Source organism: Grampus griseus (genome assembly GCF_964374135.1).
Source record: "Grampus griseus genome assembly, chromosome: 7".
Classification (NCBI taxonomy): domain Eukaryota; kingdom Metazoa; phylum Chordata; class Mammalia; order Artiodactyla; family Delphinidae; genus Grampus; species Grampus griseus.
In genome coordinates this window covers 27,926,052-27,949,513 of record NC_139001.1, presented here as the reverse complement: position 1 = coordinate 27,949,513, position 23,462 = coordinate 27,926,052, and the positions used below count along the sequence as shown (strand labels likewise).

The 23,462-nt window shown below is 42.8% G+C and overlaps 1 protein-coding gene and 1 long non-coding RNA gene across 5 annotated transcripts; one reads left to right on the top strand and one right to left on the bottom strand.

The window, feature by feature from the left end:
* Positions 1 to 517: 517 nt before the first annotated feature.
* Positions 518 to 20,073, bottom strand: IDH1 (isocitrate dehydrogenase (NADP(+)) 1). 2 transcript variants are annotated; one of them, XM_082658571.1, is made up of 10 exons: positions 19,928 to 20,073; positions 18,844 to 18,909; positions 16,368 to 16,505; positions 12,723 to 13,014; positions 10,006 to 10,111; positions 8,547 to 8,724; positions 7,060 to 7,211; positions 3,964 to 4,104; positions 3,109 to 3,271; positions 518 to 1,454 (listed from the first exon to the last, which is right to left on the bottom strand). In XM_082658571.1, the coding sequence occupies exons 3-10, from the start codon at positions 16,487 to 16,489 to the stop codon at positions 1,364 to 1,366; spliced, it is 1,245 nt and encodes a 414-aa protein (XP_082514697.1). In that variant the 5' UTR covers positions 16,490 to 16,505; positions 18,844 to 18,909; positions 19,928 to 20,073; the 3' UTR covers positions 518 to 1,363. The 2 variants fall into 2 exon arrangements, with proteins under 2 accessions (XP_082514697.1, XP_082514698.1); XM_082658572.1 differs by lacking the exon at positions 19,928 to 20,073 and adding an exon at positions 19,491 to 19,559.
* Positions 20,074 to 20,264: 191 nt separating this feature from the next.
* Positions 20,265 to 22,691, top strand: LOC309824894. Of its 3 annotated transcripts, none has more exons than XR_014296985.1 (3): positions 20,265 to 20,597; positions 21,280 to 21,342; positions 22,498 to 22,691. It is a non-coding gene; the product is annotated as an uncharacterized lncRNA (long non-coding RNA). The 3 variants fall into 3 exon arrangements; XR_014296986.1 differs by having other exon boundaries at positions 21,280 to 21,387; XR_014296987.1 differs by having other exon boundaries at positions 20,265 to 20,645; positions 21,280 to 21,387.
* Positions 22,692 to 23,462: the final 771 nt, after the last annotated feature.

Here is a 23,462-nt window from a genome sequence, read left to right as displayed (position 1 = left end):
GAAAACAACAGGTTGGATAGTGAACCTCAGAGAAAGTTTCTATAAATGAAAATTGCCGATGGGGCATAAAGTAAATAACACAAGGGGCGTAAATAATACAAGTAATTCAAGTAAATAATACAAGGGGCATAAAGTAGGTAATACACCTTAAATTGCACCTGTTAGGGATTACTCACAATTCATCATCATCCTCCTCTTTATTTTTTTTAAATTTTTTTTATGAAGGCTTTATTTTATTTATTTATTTATTTTTTGCGGTACGCGGGCCTCTCACTGTTGTGGCCTCTCTCGTTGCGGAGCACAGGCTCCGGACGCACAGGCTCAGCGGCCATGGCTCACAGGCCCAGCCGCTCCGACCAGGGCACGAACCCGTGTCCCCTGCATCGGCAGGCGGACTCTCAACCACTGCGCCACCAGGGAAGCCCAACAGAGACTTTTTAAAATCAAATTCCTATGGCTAGGACCTAGCCTGGCAACTGAAGTATACTTGATAAATAAAAACTCAGAAGACTAGTCATCAGCACTTAATTTTAATTAAAATTGATAGTTTCGATTAAGAACAGGACTAGAATAGTGTTTACAATCAACTTCTGAAAAATCACATATATATAAAGGAAATAAAACAGGTCAGCAGAAGTCCAAGAAAGGTGCAGCTTGTAGTATTGCACGTGGATGAAATATGCTGTTCAGGGTAGCATAATACTTAGGCCACACAAGGCAAGGAGGAGGAGACAAATACAGAGGACAAACCCCTAGTTAGTATTTATTCTGGATTCTTCAGTGAGCTCAGAAATATGTAGTATTTTTGAAACATTCAGCTAGAGCTCTTTACAAGGATTGACTGTGTCTTCAACACCTTTTAGTTACAGCCATGCTTTTCATTCCAAATCATGCACAAGTTTAACGTACAGCTTCTACCTCACATAATGGGACATCTGTTAAATCAAAACCACCCAGTGCCACAGGCCATGAAAAGTGGGAAAGGGAATGAATTTCTACTTTATACAATTTTAGGGAATAGTACTGTGGCTATAGTTTACCCTTTCAAGCACTCTTCATTTTGGTCATTTATATCAGAACATGAAGAAAAGTTGACAGTGAGTACAAATGGACACTAAAAGTAATTCCTAGGCTACTAGTAGAAAGTAAAATAAAATTTAAAAAAAGTCCCCTGCCACGTTCACAAAGGTGGCATAATTGTATGGATAAGAAAAAGGCTGTAAACTTATAGAAAAGATAAACTCTGGCTTCTAAACAAATTACAGAATTGATTTTGCCTTTACTCTTGAGTGTTATAGAGAAAAATGTAAACCAGTGGACCTAGTTACCAAAAACACACATCCTCCAAAGACGAGGGATGACCTTAAAGTTTGGCCTGAGCTAGTTTTGTCTTCAAGTTTTCTCCGAGTTTATCCATGAACTCAAATGTATTCAAGTAGTCAGAACGCTGCACACTAATAGCAGAGGAAAAAGAAAAGAAGGAAATTTAGTTTGTCTTTGATCTGGTGGCAGGTAGAGGAAAAGTCCTAGACATGCTACTTAAAGTAACATTCTATTTATTTCTAGAAGAAAACTGATTAATGTGAACAAGCTATAAGTTTATGGCCGATGACTGCGTTCAAGGTTCAAGGGGCTAACCCAGGTTACAGGCAGTCTGAGCAGAGGCTGGGCCACACACACACTCACAGGAGGTTCCTGGCCATGTAGCTTTGAGGGTGAAACTGCCCCAGAGCTTCATTCAGACTAATGCCTGGGACACTGAAATCATCCCACTTCTTATTCCTCATTCTTAAAAATAATAGAACATATCCAGGTACAGTCATGCTTTTACTCATATCCCCACAAAATGTCACGTCCTCAAAAAAACCTTTAGTAAAAAATTTATTCCTAAGTATTTTATTCTTTTTGATGCTATCATAAATAGAATATTTCAAATATGTTTTTCAAATATTTCAAAAAACATAGTTTTGCTCCCACTGTGAATGTGATGGTTCTTCCATTTCCATTTTTGTTTATTGGTGGTGTAAGGAAAAGCTACTTTGTTGTTGCTTATTTATCTAGTATCCAGCTACCTTAGCCTTTTTTTGTTGAATTGTTTGAATTTTATAGATATATAATTTATAACCTGAAAATAAAGACAATTTCATCACTTCTTTTCACATTAAAAAGAAAAAGAAAAGCTTTAGTGCTATTATTTCTACCTTTGTCTTACTTAAAAAGCAAAAGACAATGGACTGGCTATCTAATCCTGCTAATACGTGCCTATTCAAATCGGCTTGGAAGTAACACACCCATAGGAACATTTCAAACACTGTATTCTTGCTGGAAATTTAAGATAAGAAAGATGTAGTGATGGCGTGTATCCCCATTACTGAGGTATACTGACCCGAACAGAGATCTCTGAGGACACATGGATGGGACACGGGATTAGTGTTAAATTTTAGTATTGTTTCTTGATGTGAGTCATAGTAGCCAACTTTGATTGAGGGAGGAATCCCTGAGCAGCAGCTGATCCAGCTGGGATACAGGCTACCATGTTCTCAAAAAAGTCCTGGGCGATACAGGGGCCCTCAAGTATCTGACTGCTGGTTACAGATACTTAAGGAAGGGACTATGATAAACCGGACATCTTATACCTGCACTGCTTACTTTTCTTACTGTAAATTGAAGAAAATAAAGAGGTAGAATAAAATAGTCTTGGGGGTCCCTTTGTTTCTAAATGCCTATAATTTTCTTGTTAAATTAAGCAGAACCTTGCCACCCACTTGACTGTAACTAGATCAGGGGTGAGCAAACTACCGCTTGGCCCATGAACCCAGTCTGGGCTGCAGCCCAGTTCTGTACACAGGGCTTGATTGGAACACTGCCACACCCATTAGCTTTTGTGTCAACACTGACTGCTTTCCTGCCATGGAGGCAAAGTTTAATAATTGCCGTATGTTCCACAAAGCCTGAAATGTTTATTATCTGACAATTTACAGATGTCTGCTGACTCCTGAACCAGATGACAAATACTAATTCATGCAACTCCAAAAAGCACTTGATATTTTGAGTCCAGTGAGGATAAATGGTAATTTGACCACAGAGCTTAGGGCATCTTATACTTACTTGGGTAAACCTTTAATACAAGCAGCCAAGTCCTTGGTCATGAAGCCAGCCTCAATGGTCTCAATACAGACTTCTTCCAAAACCTTTGCAAAGAAGCTGAGGTCTTTATTGTTATCAAGTTTAGCTCTGTGGGCTAAGCCTCTGGTCCAGGCAAAAATGGAAGCTAAAAGAGAGGGAGAAAAAAAAGGCACACTTCAATCACACTGGTTAGAAATATTCCCAAGTGCCTCAGTTCCCCAAAATAGAACATTTTTTTGTTTGTTTAGGTAACTGACTTCACTGGATGCTATCTGCATGAGCTGTAAGTTTTAGGAAAGTTGGAAACATTTTACCAAATTGAAACTTTTCAAAAAACCTGCACTTTTGTAGAGGAAATGTTTTGGATTTTGTTAGACCTTTAAGAAAGCACATATTCAGGGTAGGAATACATGACGCTTAAGGCATTTATGAATTTGGAAAAGGTCACAATCTCTTCTATCTCTTGTCTATATTGGTCTCTTCTCCTCTTTCCAGGCTATAATCTGTTTTAAAGTGCTATCCCTAAAACCTAGTTAAAAGGATCTAACAATGTGGCTTTAGATTCTTAGCTACATGTGACATTTCACTGCAGCAGAGGAAAAGGAAAATGCTTGTTGATAACATTCTTCTCTGTAATGAATATTCTCCCACAAACTGGAAAAGCATATACTGTGTGTATTTTAAGAAACATTAAAACAGTTCTTATGAGTAGAGCAAATCAGCTGTTTGGTGATGATTTTATACACAAGGCACTGGGCAGCCAAAGGAACACATCTGAGCCCCTTTGGAGATTTCTACTCTGGTTGGAAATCAATGTAGCAGCAAACAGTATCTTACCAATGGGATTGGTGGATGTCTCCTCTCCTTTCTGGTACATTCGGTAGTGACGTGTTACAGTCCCGTGGGCAGCCTCTGCTTCTACTGTCTTGCCATCTGGACAAACCAGCACACTGGTCATCATGCCAAGAGAGCCATAACCTATGAGTGGCAGAACATGAAGTATGGGATTCAACTGCATGAAGAGCACTGGGTCTCCCAGAGATGAGAGAAAATGACTTCGTCTTGACCGGTCTCAGTGAGCAAAATAAACATGAGCACATGGAGTCACCAGTAATTCTTCTGCCTTTCAGAAAAGGCTGTGCTTTTACTTCACTTATCTACCTCAGAGGCACCTGCTCCATGATGAAGAACTCATGGTCGGACTGCCTGCATTCCACCCTAGTTCCGTGACTCCCTAACTACTGTGGCTCAGTTTTCTTACCTGTAAAATGGGAATAGTAGAAACACCTATTTCATAGGGTTGCTGTGAGAACGAGATGAATATGCATATGTTCGTGACTATATATGAAAAGAATACATAGTCCTATTCCTTAGACTAGTACCCGCCACAGAGTAAGAGCTCAATATATTACTGTCATGCTTACGTGCAGATACTCTGCTGTTCCAGGAAAATAAAGATTAATGAGTTGTCTCCTGCCATCAAGCTGCTCACAGGCTCATGTGGGACTGGGAAGAGAAAGCTGATTAAAAACAGAATGGGATGGGGCTTCCCTGGTGGCACAGTGGTTAAGAATCCACCTGGCAATGCAGGGGACACGGGTTCAAGCCCTGGTCCGGGAAGATTCCACATGCTGTGGAGCAACTAAGCCCATGTGCCACAACTACTGAGCCTGCGCTCCAGAGCCCGTGAGCCACAACTCCTGAAGCCTGCGCACCTACAGCCCGTGCTCCGCAACAAGAGAAGCCACCGCAATGAGAAGCCTGCGCACCGCAACGAAGAGTAGCCCCCGCTTGCCACAGCTAAAGAAAGCCTGCACGCAGCAACAAAGACCCAACGCAGCCAAAAATAAATAAATTTTTAAAAAGCAACAACAAAAAACACAGAATGGGATGGGTCCAAGCACCTCCCACTCGCCCCTGCTCTCTTTCACAGCCTCCCCAGAACGACTCTATTCTGTGGTTTCTTATTCAGAGAACCACATTACAACTTTTAAGTCCATACAACTGATTTTTCTTCTTTTCTTCTTTTTTCTTTTTTTACACTCGAATTCCAAGAACACGTTTCTCCATTTTTGCTACCTCCCAATAACACCTGTGGAGTTAATAATGCAAATTTATAATAGGCTGCTACTTTGTTTGTTTGAGAGTAAGTAAATAAACCCTTTTTAAACTCATCTTTGAGTACAATGGCAATTTCTGTGCTGAATTAGCAGCTCCTTTCCTATCACTGTGTTGGTATGAGGCTTTAGTAGAGTCTCAAATATTCATTGATTGGAGACGTTTAGGGCCATATCCACGGTGAATGTGTCTATCTATTTATATTAGGAGACACTAGTTGGTACCACTGTCAAAACTGAGGACAGGAATAAAATGTTTGGTGTGAGTCTAAAGTAGTTCATGCCTCTAGAGAAGAATGAACGTAAGAACAGCTCGGCTGGGGGCTTCCCTGGTGGCGCAGTGGTTGAGAGTCCGTCTGTCGATGCAGGGGACACGGGTTCGTGACCCAGTCTGGGAGGATCCCACATGCCGCAGAGCGGCTGGGCCCATGAGCCATGGCTGCTGAGCCTGTGCTCCGCAACGAGAGAGGCCACAATAGCGAGAGGCCCGTGTACTGCAAAAAAAAAAAAAAAAAAAAAAAAAAAAAGAACAGCTTGGCTGCCTTTTAATCTGTTTAGCTACGTTGAGGTCACCTTTATCTACAGGTACTGCTCAGACACAGAGCCTTGGTTCCAGGTATCTTTATCGGTGCACTGCTGGACACTGCAATTCCACATTCCTATTTTGAAATCCTTTGAACCTCCATAACTTGACAATTACATTGGAGATATCCCTCCAGATACCCTCTTCTTTTTTTTTTTTACCCTCTTCTTATTGCCATGAGGACATTTAGAAATGATGGAATCATTTGGGTCCCTTTCTAAGAATTCTGTTTACCAGGAAGCTTTTTTACGCACCACAGAATCACCACAAAGCAACACTCCTTCCTCTGCTGCATTCAATATAAACGATTGTGAGGACGTAAGAGAAACAGAAGGAGGGTAAAGAAGGAGAACTGGGTAACTCATTTATCTGACATAAAAGTTATCTTTAACCAGGCAGATTTACTGATTTTCAAACTGATAGGAGATGATTAACTTTTCATAAGAGAAAGAAAAAGTAGTACTTCCTGGGGAAAAGCAAACATAATTAAAGCTACCACAAATATTCATCGGGGGAAATTCAGTTTACACAGCTACCCTGAGTAACTGAAGTTGGAGGGCAACTTGGTGCTGAGGAAATCAGGGAAGGGAGCAATTTTGCTCATTTGGTCCTTATCTCTGGCATGAAGCTCCTGATTCCTGGAATTTCTATGAAAAGCCCGGGGCTTCTTTGCTCAATTCTGTGTGTTTCAAGCTAAGCAGTAAACACATGTGTCTTACAGGGTGACAGAAGAGCCGTCAAGGCTGGCAAAAGGGGCATGATCTGTAACTGTCTCCAGATGAATGGGCTCTCGGAGGGAGGCCCCTCGCTTAGGAGACAACCCTGGGCCCTCCTTGCCCGAGTCCCCTAGCTTTTCAGGTTCTCATCAGAAGGCAGATAAGGGTGGGGGGTGGTTTTCAGATCGGGCCGCTGGGCTACCATTGGAGGCAGGGAAGCTTCAAGCGGGGAAAGGGCTGAGACATAAGCTATGTCAGCCTCTGAGCCTGGAGCCGGGAGTCTCAAGCCACGAGTTAATTCCTGTGCGTCCCTGCCAGAAGTCGCCTGCCCAGTCTGAGCTTAATCTCCTCATCTGTCAGCTAAGAAGATGGACCTGGATGCCTTGCGGCGTTAACATTTCATGACTTTTAGCAGCAAAGGACTACAGAATCCCCCTTCCTGTACCAGAGAGCTAGCAGGGCACGACCTGTCTGCTGCAGGCCAAGCCCACCTCCACTTGGTTCTCCAGCTCCTTACCTTGGGCCACGGAGTCCGACTGCACATCCCCATCATAGTTTTTACAGGCCCAGATGAAGCCTCCTTCTGATTTCATAGCTTGGGCCACCATGTCGTCGATGAGCCTGTGCTCATACCAGATATTCTGAGCTTCAAACTGAGATTTGTATTGCCTAAGAAACAAGAAAGAAAAGAGCAACAGACAAAGAAAACTGGTTTTGTTGGGATACCATGTGCCTCTCCAAAGGAGTTGAGGTGGGGTTGGAAGCAGCACATTTTAGTTGAAGCAACAAATTTGGGAACCAGACAGACATGGGCTCAAATCTCTGCCCACTCATTTTCTAGTTGTGAAACCCCAATTCCCCCTTCTGTAAGGGTGATTTCATCCACTCTGCAGAGATGTGAGAATTAAACAAGACGGTGGAGTGTTCCAAGTACTACTTTTACAGTTTTCAATACACCACTAATGAGATTCATGAGATTCAGCTTACTTTAAGAATGTAATCGGGGAGAAAAAGACTACTTTACTGCTCAATATCATTCAGGAAACTAGGACAGCTTCTAGGTTTGATATAGATAGATAGTAGAAGGAGGAATTAAAATGTTTCAGGAAAGATACCTCAAATCCTAGCCGTGGCCTGAATGCTCATATCTAAACGGGAGGGACGCCATCTTAAAGGTCAACAAGTGCTCAGGTATTGTTGAACTCAAGGTTGTTATAAATGTAGACTTAAGTTCAAATGACTCCACTAAAGCAGAGTTTTATTTATTTATTTTTAATAAAATCAATCAATTAATTAATTAATTTAAACTTTTTGGCCCACGGCTTATGGGATCTTAACTCCCTGGACCAGGGATTGAACCCATGCCCTAAGCAGTAAAAGCGTGGAGTCCTAACCACTGGACCACCAGGGAATTCCCAAAAGCAGAGTTTTATTTAGTTATTTATTTATTTGCTGTACGTGGGCCTCTCACCGTTGTGGCCTCTCCCGTTGTGGAGCACAGGCTCCGGACGCGCAGGCTCAGCGGCCATGGCTCACGGGCCCAGCCGCTCCGTGGCATGTGGGATCTTCCCGGACCAGGGCATGAACCCGTGTCCCCTGCATCGGCAGGCAGACTCTCAACCACTGCGCCACCAGGGAAGCCCCCAAAAGCAGTTTTATATCTTAACAGTGGGCTTCAGAAAGAATGGAAATGGGCCCAAACTCAAACTCACACCCATGAAAAATCAGAACTTTCTATCATTAACAGGGTACCTTTACTCACACATTAAATAACTCTGGCCCTGAAGAAAATAAACAGGGGGCCTTTATCTGAGAACACACTTCCCTTCTAAAAGCAATTCAAGAGTTTCGTTTCACTCCTGTTAAATCTCAGTTTTGTCCTTATCTGAATGGGATAGTGATGGTTTTCACTCAATTTGTCCCACAATCAAAGGGATAAGCATACAAATTCTATATTATAAATGCCAGCTTATGTGACAAAAAAAGAAAAAGAACTGTAGTTACTTGTCATATATCTCCTGAAAGATGTCTTTAAAACGTCCATCATATTTCTTTAGAATAGTGTTTTTGGTGCTCAGATACAAAGGCCAATTCTTAGACAGAGCCATCAGGAAGGAACTGTGTGCAAAATCTTTGATTGCCTTATCTTGATTGTACATCCCCATGGCAACACCACCACCCTCTGTGGGGGGACAACAATGAGGGAAAAAAGAAAGGTAAACAGGGTATAGTTGTAACAAGTCTATATACACCCACCACCCCCAAAACACCCAATTCCCAGCTCTCATGTCTGAGTCCAGGCTTCAAACTTCAATATTCCATGAGTTCTTGAGACACATAATCAGAGGAAAGTCAGTTCTAGGTAAGGACATTCTAACTTGCTCTGAAAGGGCAACGTAAATGAGAAAAACATGGTCTTTAGGATCCTAAAGTTCTTGAAATACCGAAAGCTACTGAAACGAACCAGAAATACACTCAAGAGTTGAATAATTTTTAAAGTCTCTTTTCATACTTTAAAAATTTCAAGCATGTTTTTTAAACTCTAAGTGTGAACTCAATCCTTAGCTACTGAGAAAACTTTGCATTTCAAATACTGGATGAAAATTCTTGTAATTTCCTGGCGGATACTGAAAGTTCATTCTGTCATTGGTAGAAATAATTACACTCCATGTAATCACTGGTGTTTCACAGCTCTTGTTGTTTGAACTTTGTTATTACTGAAAGCTAGAACTTGAATCTGTGCCACTGCCCAGGGCCAGCTTGGGCTGAGGATGTTAGAGCTGCTGAAACTGGCAGAACTAGAGTCCATTAAAATGATATGATTTAGAGGAGTCAAGGAAAACAACAGCTAGGTAAGTTTTGAGGTTTTGTTTGTGTGAGTGCTTTTAACAACCTTAACAGTGGAGAAAGAGGGTCCTCTGTTCTTTCAACAGCTTTTGGGAGGGATCTGCCATAATGGACCTTAGAAGCAGCAGGACGGGGTGGGGGGGGAAAGAAGAGGCAAAAAAACCAAACTTTCCACTTTCACAGAACAAATACTCAGAAGGACAAGAAGAAAACTTCAGCAAATAAATAATGCAGCCATTTTCAAATACAAACCCTACCAGAGCCAAAGGGCAGGATTACACAACAGGCGATTTGGGGCTATTAATGTTTAATTTGTGCACAACAGACTCCTGTCAACCTTCCCTCTATGTTTTAAGAGAGACGCATAATTATCTACTTGCATTTCCAATTATCTATATGCATTTCCAATTAAGTGGCTAGTTCTTTTTATGCCTTTAGCAATGCCACAGGAAGCCATGGCATTGATTTTGAGTCCTATGGAAATGTTGTAGATTCAGGTTGTATTTTTAGGCAGCCACACAATTTTCACAGAACTTAAAAAAAACCCAGTAATAACGCTGTCTAAACGATCTGCTAAAAAAATGAAAGATGTAGCTCATGGTGGACTTACACATACCTGTGAAGTTATGTACCAGGAATGTCGTTTTGGGGGATCCATCGCTTGGCGTGTAGGATATCTCTACTTTTCCAGGCCCCGGGACAACAAAATCAGTTGCTTTGTACTGTATGGGGGAAAAAGGTATATTAAAAAAACAAAAACAAAAAAACCCCCCACAAAAATCCAAAACTGCCCTAGCTAGTTAGTGGTAGTACACATTAGAAATCAATATTTATCAGGGGCCTACCATGCATGGGGCAGTTTCCTGAGTACAGATATGGGTATGAGAGAGAATAACAAAGTATTTCCCCTTATGAAGCTTAAGACCTAACAAAGATAAAAGAAGTAACATTAGAGCTTTCAAATGTCAAAAGGGGGCACAGATAAAAAATGCTATTGGAGGGCTTCCCTGGTGGCGCAGTGGTTGAGAGTCCGCCTGCTGATGCAGGGGACGCGGGTTCATGCCCCAGTCCAGGAAGACCCCACATGCCGCGGAGCGGCTGGGCCCATGAGCCATGGCCGCTGAGCCTGCGTATCCGGAGCCTGTGCTCCGCAATGGGAGAGGCCACAACAGTGAGAGGCCCGTGTACCACAAAAAAAAAAAAAAAAAAAAATGCTATTGGAAGACAGAGGAAGACGAATGACTATCACCTGGAGGTCAAGGAAGTCTTCCTACAGGGAGATGATATACCAGCTGTAGCGCTGAAGATGATGATGAGAATGCTAATGCCTGGTTCTCACTATATGACGTACTTTAAGTGATTAACTTGTATCCCTTATTACCTCATTTGATTCTTCCATCAATCTTACAAGGGAGGAACTGTGATGTAGTGGAAATAATGCATCTAGGGTCAAGACTCGGGATCTGGTCCTTGGACCTTCAGGACTCGGTCTCTTCATGGTAATCACTGCTACTAATGCCCAGCCCAGCACCTGTCCACATGAAGCAATCATTCTGAAAGCAGCTGCAACAGGCTGACGACCCTTAGGAAAGGGCCTGTGGAGGACTGCTACCTTTGGTATGGAAAATGTGCCCAGCCCACACTAGGCTTATGTCAATCTTTGCTGCCTTGTATCTTTCCATGGCTTAGATTAGAATACTTTCAGGGTCAGGTACCAGCCGATGCCAGCCAAATCTATTTGTCTGTTTTGTGTAGAATAATACTAATAACAGCTGGTAGAAAAGCTGTCAGATAACGATACAGATTAAATATCTACTCTATGCAGAATATTTCTGACATATAAAGTCCTTCACTATGGGTGGTAATTGATTCCCATTTCTCAAAAGGCAGAAACCGAGGCACCAAAGTACAATAAATGCTTTCTAGAGGTTTGGAATTTTCAATCTAGACTTTAATAAATAGAATGACCATTCTTCCAGGTGACTGATGCCAAAATAATAATTGAAAAAAAAAAAAAAGGAAAAGGACATCATTGAACTCGTAAGAACTTAAGAGTGGTGTTCCCAGGATTAGTGAGCTTGTAGCACTCCCATCTACATCCCCTCTCCTGGGCCTCTGAGAGGTATCTGTGAAGGCACTGGCCAGGATGAAGGGATAGTCTGAGCCACACGGTAGAACAAAGTGAACTACCCCTCAAGGACGACCTGGTGACCCTGCCTCCAGGAACAGAGAGTGGTCTGCTCTACCCATACTGTGTTTAAGGACGGCTACATCAAAGCCTCCGGGTGTCAGCATCAGGGAGACTTGTTTTTAAGGCTCTTTTAAGACATAAGCTGCTTTCTATGAAAGTCTAAAACTTCAGTTTCAACACAGAACTTTTATTTTGTTTAGCTGGCAATTTTTGTTTAATTTGGCAACAAGCCTACTTGTATAGAAGTACAGAAACTGTACTTTTTTGTTCCCAAGCAGGAAGGGAATGTTTTAAAGAGACTGTTTTCAACTACTGAGTCAGTTCTTCCTTTTATGCATGAAACGATCACGTTTAATATAATCTTCGGTAGTTCTCAACTCTGCACACTAGAATCTCCTGGGGAGCTTTAAAATGCCATGGAATTCAGATTTAGCTGGTGTAGGGTGGGACTCAGGCACTGGAATTAAAACAAACAAAATTTTTTTAAAACGCGAAGCAAAATAAAACAAACACCAAAAAACCTGTAAAGGGACCTTACTGTACAGCCACAGGGTTGGCTGAACCACTGATTTGGCCGAACCACAGGAAATTCTCTAAATAAAAATGTCTACATCATATGGTTTAATCTAATAAAAAGATAAGGAAGAAAAAAACATGCCTGGAAAACATCATTTGTGTGGAGACAGGTACCCATCTGTAAGTTTATCTGTATTTACTTTTATCTAAATGTATACATACATTCATTTCTCAATTCTGTACCTCACTTAATGGGAGTAGATAAGATAAATAAAGATAAGAATAAAGCACATATAAATCAGAACTGCTGGGCAGTCAAAGCCCGTGAAAAAATAATATGGATTTTTTGATGATGGCCATTCTGACTGGTGTGAGATGATATCTCATTGTAGTTTTGATTTGCATTTCTCTAATGATTAATGCTTTGTGACCGCCTGGAGGGGTGGGATAGGGAGGGTGGGAGGGAGACGCAAGAGGGAAGAGATATGGGAACATATGTATATGTATAACTGATTCACTTTGTTATAAAGCAGAAACTAACACAACATTGTAAAGCAATTATACTCCAATAAAGATGTAAAAAAAAAAAAGAATATGGAAAATCAAGTTATGCCAACACCACTTACTTGATCGCCATAAGCATGACGACCTATGATGATGGGTTTTACCCATCCACTCACAAGCCGGGGGATATTTTTGCAGATAATAGCTTCTCTGAACACAGTGCCACCCAGAATATTTCGGATGGTACCATTTGGTGATTTCCACATTTGTTTCAACTTGAACTCCTCTACCCTCTTCTCATCGGGGGTGATGGTGGCACACTTGACACCAACGTTGTATTTCTTTATAGCTTCTGCAGCGTCCTTGGTGACCTGGTCATTGGTGGCATCGCGATTCTCTATGCCTAAATCATAGCTGGGAGGGAAAAATTGTAAGCGTAACTTTCCAGGCAAACCGACAGGAGATTGAGGGTACTCCTATTCTATCCCCATGCACCACTCTGTGCATGGTGATGGCATGCAGGGCCTGCCCTGCAGAAAGTGAAAACTCCATATGTACCCAAATCCGCTAAGTTTTAGCATTAGTGTATCCTAGACACAGAAGATGGCTGCCAACTAAAAAAAAAGCACCCAGAAAGGCTGGACTGCTAGGCCACGCATGCCTCCCTGTGTGTGGGAAGCTGTCTAGAAGGAAACTAAATGGAAACCGCTGCGCTCTGCCCTGCTGCCTGCTCTTCACCATAGAGGCAATAATAATAGCACACCAGCAACCTTTCTGTAGACTGCCTTCCGCACGATTAACATAAGAATGCAAGCCCAAACATTAATTTTCCCTTAGTAAATATTGTGCTCTAAAAATAAAGGGGTCAGAGGGTTTCTAGTATTTTGGCACTGAAGTGTTGGAGTTACAGATGAGACGGACACTGCCAAAAAAAGCTAACGACCCCTTCATTAATGACAATTAGTCATATGAAGAAGCTTTCCCTACATCTTGGGCAAATTTCTTTCTTCTGGAAACAAGCCTGCAGTTTATAGAATAAGTAATGGAATCCAGCAGTGGTTTTATAGAACCCAGTGAATTATAGCTTAATACACACCAACACCCAGACTGCAGGTTATTCAGAGCAGGAAAGAATGCTGGTTGTCCATGAAGTATAGAAAAAGACTGTAAAGCTTTATTTAAAGTATGTAATAGTTTGCCAAAAGCAGGAAAAACAAAACAGTAATGAACAGTTTATTTTGTTCTCCAAGGCTTTAAAAGTTTTCCAAATTTTTTCAGCCTTCAAAACTTGCTGAACCATTAAGCCTCTAGATTTCTTGCTTCAGTTCCTGTATTTTCCTTTCCTTAGATATCCCAACTTGTGACGGAAATGCAAAAGGGAATCCAATCTTACAATGTATTTCCAAATAATAATTCCAAACTGCTTTGACTGTTTTGGCTTCCTCCCTCCCCTTGAGGGTGTATCGTGCATTTGCATTAACCAGACCTCCTTAGGAGATATCCTTCCTTCTTAGTCTTGTAAGGGGTCATGATGACCCACTACTTGCTTTGTACGCACAGATGTGGATTGTGTGTAAACTGTCAATACATGATTTGGGTCAATACAACCCTTTACTTAACTGCTCTTTCACCTCTAGCGGGCAGAACAGTCCTCAGAGCTTTCTGAAAAACTGTCTCCTGGGTTATAATCCTCAAGTTGGCATGAATAAAATTTTCCATTTCTTTCTTAGATCGATTATTGGTTAATTTTTTTTTCATGGACACTTACAAAGCCACTGACTTTCTTATCTTATGGTTTAGGGAGTGCTCAATATCTATAAATGTCTACTCCTAACTCAAACAAGCAATGTGGTCAGCAGTATTTATGTTCATAGGAAACATTTTTCATCAGAAGAACCTGCCAGCAAATTAGTGGATTTTTTGCTTCTCTTCTTAACATTTCTAAGCGAAAAGAATGAATAAATGGCCTCGATTACTGCCTAGCCAACAGAAAATAAAACAAATGAATCACTCCACTCCCCTCAAAAAGAACCAATCATGTAATAATAATAGCAATTTTGGAACAACTTACACTTGTTTAAGTCTCCAAAAATTCTTTAGTCTTTAGCCAGTGACTCTTTGCCTTCTAGGCATAATAACTGTCCTTTAAACCTCCTTATGCCTCTATACTAAAGCAGCTCAAAAGCACCTTTGCAGCTACTATACTGGGAAGAGCTCTGCAAATTCACCTATTATCATGTAAAGTGTTTGTAAAATGCTTCTTTAACCACTTGGATGATTTTTTTTTTTAACTTTAATTAATTAATTAATTAGGGCTGCATTGAGTCTTCGTGGCTGGGCTTTCTCTAGTTCCGCTTAGTTGCAGTGCGGGGGCTTCTCTCGTTGCGAGCACGGGCTCTAGGCACGCAGGCTTCAGTAGTTGTGGCGCACGGGTTTATTTGCTCCGCGGCATGTGGGATCTTCGCAGACCAGGGATCGAACCTGTGTCCCCTGCATTGGCAGGCGGATTCCTAACCACTGCAACACCAGGGAAGTCCCTGGATGATGTTTTTATAGTGTCATTTCCTGTGTGTTTGGTGGACCTCTGCAGATATTTGCTCCCTCCCTCTCATGGCTGCAATATAGATATTATCCACACCTTAGGCTTAGAATAATTAAAAAGGGCATTTAATGACAACATGTGAATTAAATGTCTACACCCAAGCAAATAACAGGTCCTCAGGACAGTCTGAGGAATAATTCTGGGTCAAGGCAAACACGCTTACAGTTGCCAATAGTGTGGCTGAAATGTGTTGTCCAACATATTACCCTGCCAGCCTTCAGCCACTCCACCCCTGTGAAAATTCTGTCTCTACCTAGTCCAATGTACAAAGAGCACGAGCAAATGTATGAAAAACATAGGGGGAAGAAAAATGAAAGAATTCCATAGAGATTTTCATATCTGTCCCCAAATACTTTTTTTTTTTTTTTTTTTTTTGCGGTACCCGGGCCTCTCACTGTTGTGGCCTCTCCCGTTGCGGAGCACAGGCTCCGGACGCGCAGGCTCAGCGGCCGTGGCTCACGGGCCCAGCCGCTCCGCGGCATGTGGGATCTTCCCGGACCGGGGCACGAACCTGTGTCCCCTGCACTGGCAGGCGGATTCTCAACCACTGCGCCACCAGGGAAGCCCCCCAGATACTTTTAATACAGGGTAAAGGCTCCAATCTCCAGGACACAAATGATTTACGGAACTTCTGAAAGGTCGGGGTTGTATTAGATAATGTCAAGAATTCTTTCTGTGCTACAATTGTATGAAAAGGGTAAAAGACAAGGAATGAAAAAGACAAGGAATGAAAAGGAATGTTTCTCCAGGTCAAGATGAGCTAACAGACCCCCAAGCCATGAGCCATCTGGCCAGAGAAGGTAAACAGGACACATCCTGACCCACTGAAACTAACATTTAAGAAATGTCACAGAAATTTCACAAGCTTCTCAGTTCTTCCCCTTTAAAAACAACCCCAACTCAAAGACCAATTTGGAGTGGATCTGAGACTTGTCTCCCACTCCCTTCTTGGCGCCCTGCAAATAACCCCTTACTTTGCTGCAAACACCTACTGTCAGAGTTTGGCTTTCTGTACCAGGGGCACACCAGTTACACATTCATTTGCTCATAAGCTCACCAAAAGCTTTATACACAAGGTACAGTGGTATCTATGTAAAAAAGCGACTTATAACCTGAAATCACACATGCTTTCTGACTTTGCTGCTTGGCAGAGTGATTCATTTACCTGTGCAGGTCCAATTCCACATAGGGAAAAATAAGTTTCTCTTTAATCAACTCCCAAATGATTCGTGTCATTTCATCTCCTTGCATCTCTACTACAGAACCGCCTTGGATTTTTTGAGACATTTTGACTTCAATAAACCTTCAAGAGGAAAAATGATAAGACACATATCTCATCATTTGCCTCATTACCATGTAAAAACAAAATACAATTTGGTGACTTCTAAAAGAACAATTCATAACAGCATGACTGCATAAACAGCTAATAATAACAATTACATGAACCATTAGAATCGAATACGTTTGCTGTATAAAGCATTGTGTTACATGCTTCTTGTGTGGTTTCTGAATCAACACTCACAACAACCCTGTAAGATGGAAATTATTTTTCCATTCTACTTTGCTAAAAGAAAAAAAGCTTTCGCAAGGCCATCCGGCTGGAGGGTCGGCTGGAAGGTCGGGGGAGCCTGAGCCGGTCACATGCCCTTAATAATGTAATCATTATTCTTGACTGTTGGTTTGTCCTATAAAATGAGATTATTTCCACAATATCATGTTTATTTGAAAACCTCTATCCAACTCCTCATTCTACTGGGCCCTCAAGAGGAGCAGAATGATGTGTGCTACTATTTCCCCTCTTTTAAGAGGCTGTTTTGGTTAAAACAACTATCCTTGAGGAGATTCAACAAGTTCCAGCGACCCATTTTAAAGAAACTTTAAGTCCTTTTAAAAGTGAAAGATGAAGAATTCCAGGTGGAACTATATTTTCCTAGAGACAATAACGGATATCGGGGATGTCACACTGAATACAAAGTGATTTCTCAGAGAAATCTGTACGTATAGAGAAGGACTACTGTCCAGGACACGCCCCTGTCCTGTCCTCGGTATCCCAACTCCTGGACTGTTCTTCTGGCGGTTAGTGGGCAAAGCTGCCAGTGGGTGGGACAGGGGATTGGAATTGTTCCAGGAAGAGGTGTCTTCTTGGGATGTGGGGGGATGCCAGATTCAAGTCAATCTGATTCCCAGAGAGGGCAGGGGTACACCCTTTGGATGAGGCTTAAAGAAAGGCGTGTTTCCTGAGAGGCAGAGGAGGCCCTGAGCCTGCTAAAGGTTCCCTTTCATGGTGCTCTAATGGAAACTTTTTTTCTCCCCAGCAACATAACTGCAGATTGCTTTTATTCTTTTAAGTTATGGCTGAGGACTGGAAGTCAGGAGAACTGACTAAAAAAAATATGAAGTAAGAGGCCTGTAAACAGTATTTCTTAAAAAGTTAAGCTAAAGTAACTTGGTCTTTAAATTTTAAAACGTAATGATTAGTAGACTGTGAGCTTCAGTTCCTCACCACAAGCCAGGACATATTCCTAACCCCTAGGCCCATTTTCACTTCCCAATTTCTAACTCTGGGATCCTGCTTACTAGAGGTTCCCTAGACCATCACTGGGGAACCATCTGGAACTCAACTAGAATAAAAAAGTGAACAAACTGGTGTGAATGAGTCAGCTACTTCCCATTTGTAATTTCAAGTATAATTTAAAGTACAGCTTAAAGTGTATGATTTAGTCATGCTGATCCCACTGTCACATCTGTCCTTGTATTTAAAACAAAACAAAAAGAGGCAGCAAACTTATCTTAGTTTTGATACATTCCTGAGGCCATACTCCTACATAGTATTATGCAAGGGCTATGATGGCTAATTTTCTTTGACGGCAAATACAGTTAATAAAAGGTCATACATCATACTTGAAATTTCAATAATGAGTGACAATGTTTTTTAGTTAATTATTTTCTTCTCAATTGAAACAAACACTTTCTGCAGTAATCTTTCTATATTTCATAATGCATAACTGAAACATTTCATGTTTTCTTCACGTTACTTATCCATTACATTTTTACTATCTTTTCACTAAAAAAGTGAAGCTTTATTGTAGACCCTGGCTTACTACAATGTAGGACACTATTTTATTTCTCCTAGATTTGAATTCCATGCAGTGAGCATTAGACACCACTGAATTCACTTTCTACCCTAGTCCCTCAGATTTTCTGTCTCCACCCAAACCCTGACTTCAGAAGGAAGGCCTTTTCCAACAAGCCAGTTCATTTATTCTGAAAGCAGCTGAATTCCAATCTCCTGACACACATGTGCAATGCTAGAAAATAAACCTGGACTAATACAAAGTAGTTTAAGAAAAAAGAGCTGCTCACCCTGTTTAATTTTATTTTCATTATTCCCAAAATTTTAGCCACATTTTTTGGGGGGCTGAGTTCATAAACTACATTAATTTCTGGGAAAACCCCCCCAAAAACCAAAGTCTCTTGCAGAGAAGTCTAGACTGAAAGAAACAAGGAAGCAAGTGCAATTTATTGTTGGAAATATTCCTGACTCACTCCCTTGCAGTGGCTGCGACCACTTCCAAGACCTCCAAGACCAATTAAACGCAGTATTGCCATATCAAAGAATGGGAAAAATTGCTAATTCTCACCTTTACAATTTCTAATCACCCAAACTCCTCTCAATCTTGCAGACTCAGCTGAGTGCAGTTTATCTCCTAAAACAAATCAAAAAAGGGAAGAGAAAGGTAAGGTACAAGGCACTCCTGTCAGGAGAATTTAGCTGATTTCAATACGGGCCAAGCAACCCGGTTTGTCTGGTTTAAAGTACAGTGCTGAGTGTACCCAGGCGGGGCAAAGGGCAGTTTCAGGTCCGCAGGCACCTTTCAAATAAAGTAAATATCTTTGCACACACTGGAGGGTGCGTCCGTGGGGAGTCCCGGGTTCGTCGTCCGTTAGCTAGTCTTGTGGTTTGCACGTCCTTAGGGGACGCTGTGACCAGCGGGCTCATGGCCTGCATGCGTCCTTGTGGCCACTGTGCAAGAGGGCTGCAACCGAATCTGGCTCGGTTTCTCCTTCCAGGTCTCCACGTCCGCCCCTTCCCTCCCAGGTGCCGGGACCTTTAAAACCCGGGCGCCAGGAGCAGGCCGAAGGACGCCTCCCCCAGAACTCGAGAAGCCGGCGGCGGCGTGGTTTCCTCCACCCTCACTCCGCCCCCGACCGCCACCAGGTGGCCTAGCGAACGCCCCTCGCCGCCCCCCTTCAGGCTCCCCAGGCGGACGCATCCAGCTCGCCGCACCGCCAGTCCCAGCAGCCCAAGGTCGATGCACACTCCCAAGTCCTCCAGCTCCCGAGGCCGCACGGTTTCTTCCCCGTAAACGCAAGACTTCGACTTCCACGCGTCCCTGCATCCTCCCACCCCGATTTTCCTTTCTGTTGCAGACTTGGCCTTCCGTTTGTCATGGCATGCAACCTTCCGCCGCCCGGTTTTCGTCCTCCCTTGACTAAGAGCGGGCCTTCTACACATCCAGGCATCCAGCACCTTCTTCCTCTCCATTTCCAAAACCACGCCCAATACCTGGATTTCTTTCCCCTGCCTTGCGACCACGACTCGCCGCTAAGTTGCCCCTACCATACCCAAGATCTGAGCTTCCTTCCTTTTTCCCACTCCAGCTATTGACAGAGCCTCCCCACAAAAGCCAGGGGCCGGAGACGCCCTTCGAAGCCTGCGGTTACCTGCAGGAGAAGGTACGCTGGCGATGACCCGGGAATGCCACAGCCCTCACACGGTTAACCCCACAAGCGCACACTCTGGCAATCCCAGCCGTGCTCCAGCTGTTTCGGCTTCTGACACGGCCTCCGCAGAAACCGAGAGCTGGGATGGCCCCGCTTCCAGGCTTTTGTCCCGACCCAGGCCCGGCCCCCTCAGTCCACCTCCCGGAGCTCCGCCCCTGCCCCGCCGCCAATCGCCGCGCGCTGACCCGCTGAGATGGGCGGGGCCAGGGGCCAGGGGCGGGTCCCGGAAGGCTAGGTCGAATTCCGCGGCGAATTCCAAGCGCTCAAGGTAGGGAAGGGCTTGCAGCGCCTTTGGAGTCGGCCGCCACTGCTCTACGGCAGAAGGACGAGATTGCCACCTGCAGGCTGGGGAGCAGGGCACGCCTGGGCCGGTCTTCTGAATCCTCCGCCGACAACCTAGGGCCCGGCGGAGTGAGTTTCCACTTCTGCAATAAAGGCAAACCGGGGACGGCGCGGCTCGGACCAATCCCCTTCCCTGCGCGCCCCGGCTGTGTGGTACACTGGAACGCGCTTGGACAGAAGGAAAAGTGCCGTGGGCAAGCGTGACATCGCTTTGGGGGCTTCGCGCAGCTGGAATGCAAAGGGTTGAACAGTTGCACAAGCAGGCATGGTACAGTAAATTTCCGCCACCGCCGATGACTAAGTCTTTAGAGCTTCGGTATCTATAATTTCAATTACTACTGAGTACTATAAATAAACGCAGTCGTCATTTGCATTAGAAGATAAGGATAATGAGATTATTATCTGGGTTCCAGAGAAGTTCAAATAAAGATCGGAAGTCTTAGAGAACAGTGGATTAAAAAAAAATTCTGTCCTCTGCAGGGGATTATTTTTTGTGTATTCTTTATTCTTGAAAACATGCAAGGCAGGGGAGGAGTATTTTAGATCGTGATTTGTAGGATAATCGCATGCTTGGTCCAGGATTCAATACCCCCAAATTTAGTTTTTAAAATTATCTCTAATATCGGGTTATTATTATTACTCTTATGAAGGGTACTATGCGAGGTGCATTTTGGTCACTAGAGGGCACTGGTATTTTTCCCAAGAGAAAAGGAAGAAGGAAAGCATACGCAGCCTCGCGCTTGTTGATTATTGAGATGGATTAACTGAAAGTAGCGGTCACTTCCATTTATTCCTATAGAACTGATTATAGAGGTATATGGTCTTGTATTTTCATCTCTAATTTGAGACTCCAAATCACCTGAGATTGTAAATTTACTCTATATTATATCAGGCTCACGTTATTACCCCTTGTCCACTGCTAAAATTATTTATATTCATTCTTGTTCCAGAAAGGATTTAGAGCAACCTTCAAGATACAAACAGTATAGCACGACAAAGGACATTGAATATAGGTGAGGAAAAGATAGAATAAATACAGGAAATTGTACAGAACCAAGGTGAGTTTAATCACAAAATGTATTCCATCAAATCCTAAACAGTGCCGAAAGGGGGGCTACAAACTTGGCTCTAAGCCAATGTGGGAGGAAAGGTAACAGCGTTACCTTTCTAAAAATCTAAAACAGCGTTTCCTAAGTCAGTAATGTAGGAAGTACTTTTCAACTGAAAAGTTTTTTTGTAGATCCCGAGCAGTGACTTATACTAATATATACAGATATATGCTCCTTATGCCGATAGCTCTCATACAACTATAAAATAACAAACTTATAGACAAAATGACTACAAGCAAAACTATAAAAAATATATTACCATTGTCAACATTAATTAAATGTAACAAACGATGTTTGGCTGAAATTAAATTACTGCTTGCAATTTGAATATAAAACTCACTGCTTACATTCTGGTTCTTTTGAATTTAGCTTGGCTTTTCCACTGGATGCCATGTGAGGATTCATTTAGAACACCAGTCTTCCAGACTCACAGACATAGAGAACAGACCTGTGGTTGCCAAGGGGGAGAGCGGGTGGGGTTGGAAGGGATTGGGAATTTTGGGTTAGCACATGCAAACTATCATGTATAGGATGGATAAACAGCCAGGTCCTACTGTATATCTCAGGGAACTATATTCAATATCCTGTGATAAAACAGATTAGAAAAGAATATAAATAAGAATGTATACACCTGTATAACTGAATCACTTTGCTGTACAGTGGGCGATCTTTACTGGGCTATCTATTCTGTTCATGTGATCCCTTGGTCTAATTTATACTTTATTGTATGTTTATGAAATATTAATATCACCAGGCTAACTACAAGAGGGGGGAATTTTTTTGCTTGTCTTTGTTTTTGTTTCTGGAAGGCATAGACTTGAGCACGGTTAAGGGTTAAGGAGGAAGGAGTCATTGGAAAAAGAGGTTGAAGAGACGGCACAAACTTCTGTAATAGGAAAGACACTTTGTACTCTATTATGAGTTAAAGACACTTTGTACTCTATTATGAGTTAATCACTAAAGAAATGTTGCCTGTAAGCTTAAATTATACATAATGGCCCATCTCTGGGAATCCTGCCTCCCAGGTAATGAGCATTAAGCTAAAATACCTTTGTTTAGCTCACAGGAAACATCCTGACCAGGTGGACCTGTGGATGACTGCAGGGAGGAAGAAATTAACACATCTTCTATGGAGGCTGACTGGAACCAGGAAATGTTTGACTTCACTCCCTCCCCTTTTAGTATTAAAAGAAGCCTGAATTCTAACTCAGGCAAGATGGTTCTTTGGGGGCACGAGTTCACCATCTTCTTGGTTTGCTGGGTTTCTGAATAAACTCGCTTGCCCCAACACCTCATCTCTCAATTTATTGGCCTGTCGCGCTGCCAGCAGTTGGAGCTTGGACTTGGTGACCCTCCCAGGGAAGAGAGGAGAGACTGGATTGAGAGCTGGGAGGATTGAGCAGAAGAGGCTCTTTTCTCCCAGAAATGAGGGCAGGAGTCAGGCCAGGGTGGATGTGAATGCAGGTAAATGTGATTGGGGTGGTTAGGTAGTTAGGGATCGCACCCAACACCTCGGCTATTTCACTCAGGTAGATGAGATTCTCTTGCTGAGAATGATAGTCAAGATGGTGTTGGTGCGGAATAGCAGTAGTGAGGAATGGAAGAGGAAGTTGACTGCTGACTCCTAGGAAGATTGCTGAGGGGCTCAGCTAAGAGTGGTGACTGGCATTGATACTGCTATCAGCCTTCAGGCTTCGATGCTACTCTCCAGTGGCTGAAAAGACCCAGCTCAAGGAGAAATGGGTGGGAACTTGCCAAAACTCTTGGGGGAAATGGGTCTGCAGAATTTAGTTAAAACAGCACCTCACTTTGGGTTTCACTTCCTTTCTGACTGCCCCTGCCAAATCCCACAATCCTGTCAGCAGGTTTTGGTATGTTCTCTTCAGCTAATGGCAAAACACTCTAGCAGGACAAAATGATGGCTGATGCTAGCCAGGCTGAGCAATACGGGGCTTGGTAACTTTATTTGCGCCAGTCTTTGCAGCACAAAACTTGAGTGAAAAAAATAGCTATAGAGCTAACAT